Genomic DNA, 7,372 nt, shown 5'->3' on the forward strand with positions numbered 1-7,372 from the left:
TAATCTAGTGAAATACAAAAAATATCTATTCAGAACCACTCTTTCGAACTAAAAGTCAATTTTCTTCTTCCGCCAGCGCGGTCCATCCCTGAGTTGCATTCATCTGTAACTCCCAGTCCATTGCTTGCGCGGACCAAGGCCAAACACAATCATCGTCCCGGCTACGCTGCCGCCAATAAGTCGCGTGTTTGGAACCAAAACGCTCCTCTCCTAGCTCTGAACTTCTCAAGAAAGCATTGCTAATTGCTTCGCCGTGTTCTGAGTGGCAGGGCATGCAGCCTTCGCAGTAAGGCCACGACTGCAGAAATCGATTGCAATCCATCCATACACCTCCGATGTGATGGTCTTCTGGCATCTCCGTGGTTTCAGCGCCTTGTTCAGACCGACAGGACAAGCTTTTTACCTCGTATGCGGCATCATAGTTTCCGTTGCTCGGCGTGGGGGAGCAGAAGGCAGATTGACCGGGAATTTCATAGCTCGGAATATCCTGCTGAGTGGCATCCTCACCGCCAACGGATGCCAGTATGTCTTCGAAGTTGTCCTTCTGAGCACCCATGTCAATAGCGTAGGGAGAAAGGAAGTGTGGTATATCCTCCACTGCATGCTGTGATCTTGTATTCCCAATCGATTTTTTGCAAGCTATTGACCGTTTCGAACGTGCTGTGGGCAGTAAGTCAATAGTGATTTCCTGAGACAACTAGTGGCACTCACCTTCAACTCTTTTGTACTTATTGGATAGCGCCCTCGGTCCTCTGTATGGTAGCTTCGAATTGTTGTATATTGACGCGAATTTCGGCCAAGTCAAATGCGCATTGTACGACTTCAGTGTCCAGAGCCTCTCTACCTCCTTGTCGGTCCACCTCACAAATTTCTTTTTTTGTGAACTGTTTGACCGGCACGGGATCGAACGTGAAGAATCCGTTTCCAAACAGTCGCCAGTACTATTAGACATGTTATCTGTGTAGAGTGGAATGGAGTCGTAGTAAGAAGACTTCAAGCTGCGGGATGTATTCTTTGTAGATTTGGAGAATAAGATGGTGACGAGTACCGGGAAATCCGTATGTATAGGCACGTTCTTCCTCGTGAGCGTAGCCTAGAGTGATTAGTTTTGTACATTCGTTTGACGGCGATGCTTGCTCACAATTCTTTACACAGTGCCAAGCAAATCGTTGGTCACTCGTGACTCGCTATCGCTCCTGACTCCACACCTCAAATGAAGCTCAGAAATCACCTAAATTGTCTGAGAGCGTGATCCCTGATTAGGCAGCCTTATCATTACAGCCGTAACCCCTGGGTGGGCCTTTCTATTGCTTACTGTCGGAATTGCATCTGCTTCGACGGTTGGCTTTTCGCTTAGCTGCCTGCTCAATTGCTGCACTGTGTCTGTTGGCTGATCAACATGTTTTCGAACCTGGTAATCGTGATTGAAAGTATAGTTGCACCATTAGTAGCACTTGTGGGTTGAGGCGAGTAGCGTCAGAGCTGTTCTAGCTCACAGGCTCTGATTCTGTTGCGTATTCGACGGGCGACTAGGGTTGTTTCGGGTGGGCCCGCGGAACTGTCTCTTCCGTCCCACCGATGGTCAAGGGGCAAGCCTTGAGCGACATCGTGTCTGTGCGAGACCCACTTACTCTACGTACGAGTCAAATTGAAGCTTGGGCCATTCCAGACTAGTCAGGCGCAGGAAAGCGTGAGTAGCAACCGCTTTTGGGTTTGCACAGTGGCTGTGGCTTACCCAATACAGTACTATCTTACGATGCTCGGCTTGGCCGGTGGGTCCTCGATCGTCTGGAACTCGCCTCGCCCGGGTTTCTTCTTGCCAGTGTTGATCTTTGCTTGTTCTGCCCTCGAACCTCGCCGCCTTGGGGATCAGTAGCAAACCAATCATCAAATTACTCAAGTCTAGGCATACGATCATAGCTGAAGCTATCACAAGAGTGTCGAAGATGGTGTCTTTGTAGATCCTTGAGATGTAAGCAGCTGTTTCGCTCGGTAGAGTCCGGCTAGAGCGGAAGTGCACAATTGGCCCAGCGAAGAAGAGGTCGGTGTCATCGCAGTACTACACAACACTGATGGACAGCATGGATTTCCATCACCATCTTCACCATCATTTTTACTGATTCTACGAAGGCTACGTAGTAGCGGCAGTCTGCATCCGTACACCTATCTCAACAGTACAAACCCGCACGGGCACTTTCCAGCGAAAGACGTCAACAACCAACAGCGCATAATGTATGTACAAGGAACAACAAACAAAAGCAGAAGCAATCATCTCGGGAGTGACCCTTAAGCGGTAAGCGAGGCTATAGCAGGCCCATGCTAGCCTGGACGAAATTCGGTTGAACCGGCATGAAGCTGGCCGTGTTGGTTCGTCGTAGAGGCTTCGGTATAGTGATAATTTTAAACAGCCGGGAGGGACACGGGGAAAAAAACATTTGATTTGAACTAGATAAAGTAATGCGCATTAACGCGCATTTAACCTTGATAATGTAAATTGTTCAGCAGAGACAAAGCAGAAGTGCGTAGATGCCGACCGTGAGAAAAGTCCAGATGAAAGAAAAATAGCTTTGGTAAAACTCGCGCGGAGTAAGCAGTCAGTTTCAAGATCCTAGTCGTCAACTCAGACTTCCGAAGCTCGGTCTTGGCTGATGATGACGACTCCCCCACATGATCAATAAAGCTCAACAACCCGAGATTAAATTGCACAAGCTTGTGGAAGCACACAGAGCAGTTGAATCTGTGCGCTGCACCAATAACACAGGCTTTGGTGGGAAGGCCCGAGATAGCATACGCGCCTGACTGTAAAAAGGAATATAAGTGACGACGCCGGTCTCATAGCTCAAAGGCAAGACCAGAAGACTGCAAAACCTTGATACTATCAACTTCTTCGGGGATTCAATCGGTTTATCGACGTTGAAAGGTGTGTGTATCCTGAACTGCGAAGCCCCTACACCACGTGAGGTACGTGTTCGCATCTAAATCAGCTTCAGTTGCGTTGTATCTCACTCCAACCCAGAGCGCCTCCCTCATGGATTCGGCTGGTTTTTCCTTTCCTCACTTCCACCAGCTGTGGAAGCCGAGCCAGCCGCTCACTAGAGCATCATGGCAACCCGACCCTCGATTGAGCGACGACGCTCAGGAAGCTCTGAAGAGAGCCATCCAACTGCTTGCCGAAGAGCACCTTGCCGTACCGCAACCGGGCGAAACGTTTCGGTCTTTAGACAACTTACTGGAACGATTTTGGTCCTTTGGATTCAGCCAAGGTCTACCATTCACACTGTTCGATCTCATCTTGGGGGTGCACTGCGCGCAGAGATGGACCACAAACTGCCCGTCACAGTATACGTTTTTGTATATGACTGACGGCGATGGCACTGTCACCTACACGCTGGTCTCAAGTAACCACACTCACAACCACCAACCCTTTGCGAACCCATTTCAAATGCCTCAAACCTACCGACCAAGGGCGCTAATCGGCCACTTTGACTGCTTTGGCAACATCATGGAGCACGGTGCCCCATTTTCGGAAACAAGTTGTGTTTCGACAGCTGGACATCACTATGCGGAACTCACCAAGGCGATGCATGACTTCAGTGATACCTTCAAGACAATGCTTCTGGATTTAGGAGACAAGATTGCCGCGTCCATCGACCGTCTTGAGTACTTGAATTTGGCAATGGAGCGTGGTGGAAGGCGCTATAGGGCTGTAAGCGCCCCCTCCCCTGTTCATTGCGTTCCCGAGGGATTAGGTTGTTCGTCCGTGGTAATGTATGATGCCCCGGCAGGGATGAACTTGGAAGAGGCGGCTGAGAAATCGAATTCCTGACCATGTGAGAATGTATGAACGTTGTAGATTAGGTTAACCAATATGTTGATGCTGCTTATTCTTCAAGCCGTCCGAAAGTGACGCAGCGCCCTAAACGCGCAAAATAAATACTTCTCATTCAATTCATGGCCTCTTAAAGACACAAACCCTCCAGAATGACCAAACCAACGTCTACCATTAGTGCTATTGATGCATCTTTGGGAAAAGTCCGCGAAAAGCAAGGTCTTTCACTCGGCTCGTTCACTGCGTCTCTCCTCGCAGGAGCGGCCACCTTCATCATCGACATTTGCCTCTTCCTACTACTCAAACCCCGTCTTCCCCATCTTGTGTAAGTATTAAACACCGCTTGTTCGATAATCGATTCCACCACTGACTCCCTGCTACGCAGAGACAACAGCGCATCCGTACGAAATCAAGCATCCTCATTTCCTTCCCAGCTCCAGTCATTGCTGCGCTCTGCTCTAGGGCCTCCAGACTCCTATTTCATCGAAAATATCGGAACAGACGCGTACTTTTTCCTCCGCTATGTCATTCTCAATCTCAGAATTTTTACGCCTCTCGCCATCCTCATTAATACGGTCCTCATCCCCCTCCATACCCTTCACGGTCGAAATAGCTCGGGTGGTATAGAGGGTCTTGACCGTCTCAGCTGGGCCAACATCCGGCCCACCTATACACACCGGTACTGGGCACACACTATGTTGGTTGTCGTTCTAGTTCTATACGTCTGTACAACGGTGTGGCTTGAGATGGGACAATTTGTGCGCTATAGACAACAGCAACTCAAGTCAAGACTGCACAGAAATCGCGTCTGTTCACGGACGGTGCTTTTTGCATCAATTGCGGCAGAGGACCTGGTGCCAGCACACCTAGAACGAGACTTTGGCTGGCTGCCTGGAGGCGTGTGTAATGTATGGATCAATCGTGATTGCCGCAAGCTAGTGGGTAAAGTCAGAGAGCATGTAAGGGCTGCGAAAAAGCTGGAGGCGGCTGAGACGGAACTGATCAGGAGGGCTTGCCGAGCAGCGGCAAGCGACCGTCGAGTGCGCGAGGCAGAGAGCGAGACTGCCAAAATGTCTATCGTGAAGCAAATTCTACAGAGCCAGAGGCGGGTGGTTCGGCGTCCGCTTCGCGTATGGGCGCCGTCCTTACCGCTGATTGGGGACATAGTCGAGGAGGTTGAGTTCTATCGATCTGCATATGTGCACTCAGCGGAGGAAGTTGAAGAAGAGCGCCGCAATATCGAAGCCGCGCCGCGCTCCAACTCGGCCTTCTTGCAGTTCGCCCAGCAACGCACAGCACATGTGGCTGCACAAGTGCTCCATCATCAGTCGCCAGCTAAGATGGTGCCTGTGTGCCTGGATGCTCCACCAGAAGATATAATCTGGGAGAATGTCAGTATAGAATGGTGGCAGGGTGTGGTGCGGTCCGTGTTGACGAAGCTCGCCATATCTGTGCTAATTGTTGTCTTCGCCATCCCGGTTGCGTGCACCAGCCTAATTTCCCAAATAACCTACCTAGCAGTCGCCATCCCAGGGCTCAGATGGCTGGATACCCTGTCAGACTGGTCACTTAGTGTCATACAAGGCGTAGTGCCACCAGTAATTCTGTTTTGCCTCATCCGCTGTCTTTCAGCTGTTCTCCGCGTCTGTGTACTAGCGCAAGGATTACCTACTCGCTCCGCTATCGATCTAGCAATCCAGAGATACTACTTCGGCTTTTTGTTCATCCAGATATTCCTCATAGTTCTATTAGCCGCAGGATTCGTCTCGATCAAGCGTCTGGCGCACGACGGATTGCTCTCCATTCTAGACGCCCTGGTTCAGTCTGTGCCACGAGCGGGAAACTACTTTCTCGGTTACATGCTTCTGCAGGCCTTCTCCCACAGCGGAAGTACTCTATTGCAGGTTCTTAGGATCGATCGGCTCGTCACAGGACCATTGCTGGACAGAACTCCAACCCAGATGATGACTAGGAATACAGGGGCTCTGCGAATAGACTGGAGCACCAGTTTCCCAGTCTGTACAACCCTCGCCTGCATTGGTAAACCACCTCGCACCTACAGACGTTATTAAAATGTATGATTGACTGATGAATTACAGGCTTCATATACTCCGTTGTTTCGCCGTTGATTCTCCTCTTTGAAGTGGTGGCATTCATAGCAATCCTTACCACATACTATTATAACATCTCACATACTCCTGCTTACACGACCAACTCAGGCGGGTTCTTCTACACGACCGCTTTGAAGCAACTTCTCATAGGCTTGTACGTTATGGAGGGCAGTGTCTTTACGCTAATGCTTCTTGTGACTGATGCGGATGGTAAGCCATCATGTGCTGGCCAAGCTATTATTGTTTTAATCACAGGGATCTGCACCGCTGTATTCGACTACCTACTACGCAAGACGTTTGGATCCTTGATTGTATACCTGCCAGCCGTCCTACAGGAGCAGCATAGTGAAGAAAATAGATCGAGTCAATTTGATGAAGCCGAAGGCAACAATGAGAGCGAAGTTGGGGAAGCGAAAGAAGAAACTTCAGAAGCCAGATTCTCGCCCCCGACTCTAACGTCGACACATCCTTTAGTGCGAATTCCCAGGGATGACTTCGGATTTAGTAAGGAAGAGATAATCAGAGCAAGGGGATATAACGGGAAGATTAACATCACGGATGAACAGGCGGATATAGACCCGAAAGGGAGGATCTATCTTAAAAGAAAGGTGTGATTTCTTCGCGAATTTATATCATGTACTTACTACTGCTATTCTGTCGGTTCTTGGTCACTTCCATATCAAATTGCCAGGCACACATCCACGACTTAGTAGAGTACAGCATAAATATCTATCCATGCAGAGACATACCACAGTTTTCCCACTAGGTAACACGACACGTAAAACCTATGCAGAATAGTGATTCTCTTTACTATATCACACTAATATACTATGCCAGCTTTATGCGAAAGTCAGCATGATAATGATTATATGTTAATACGCATAACTTGGCCAAAAGGGAGGAGACGATAGCGCCGCTCTATGCACATTATAGTGACTTGATGATAGATAAAGGACAGAAAACAGACTTTTAATGTATTCTGGAGGGGTGAAATGACGGGAAACTACGAGATCACGAGCCCTACGGCTTAGGATGCTCTATAGGAACAAGTATCGGTCTAACATGAAATAGGTCACGCCACTTCAGATTTTATCAAGGTGCATACATCACGCGGTCCGTAAAAGAGAGTGGATGACTAGGGAAAGAGAAAGGTGGAGAGTACAGCGTCAAAAGTAGGGTTAGCTGTCCTGCGAACTGAAGTTAGAAGTACCAAACGCTTCAGCTCTGGGCCACATGGTTACTAGCCGTCTATGCGTGCAAAGTACTGCAAGGTGTGTGAGCAGAGTACCCTGACGCTTATGAGTGTTCGTCCACAATGTTTTTATTGCTAGAAAGGATGTGTGGAGTCATCTGTAGAAAGATTCAGAGCAGAAAAGAGGATGCATCTAACCTCCCTCCTCCCCTCCCCCCCCCCCCCCCCCCCCCCCCCCCC

At 49.2% G+C, this 7,372-nt stretch overlaps 1 protein-coding gene across 1 annotated transcript; it reads right to left on the minus strand.

Annotated features, from left to right (window-relative positions):
- Positions 1 to 225: 225 nt before the first annotated feature.
- Positions 226 to 556, minus strand: LTHEOB_12865 (Sigma-54-dependent Fis family transcriptional regulator; the record flags this gene model as incomplete). Its single annotated transcript, XM_035509779.1, has 2 exons — positions 226 to 348; positions 404 to 556. The coding sequence occupies 2 exons, from the start codon at positions 554 to 556 to the stop codon at positions 226 to 228; spliced, it is 276 nt and encodes a 91-aa protein (XP_035363761.1).
- Between the last annotated feature and the right edge of the window lie 6,816 nt (positions 557 to 7,372).

The sequence above is a fragment of the Lasiodiplodia theobromae genome, assembly GCF_012971845.1.
Source record: "Lasiodiplodia theobromae strain AM2As chromosome Unknown scaffold_79, whole genome shotgun sequence".
Lineage (NCBI taxonomy): Eukaryota > Fungi > Ascomycota > Dothideomycetes > Botryosphaeriales > Botryosphaeriaceae > Lasiodiplodia > Lasiodiplodia theobromae.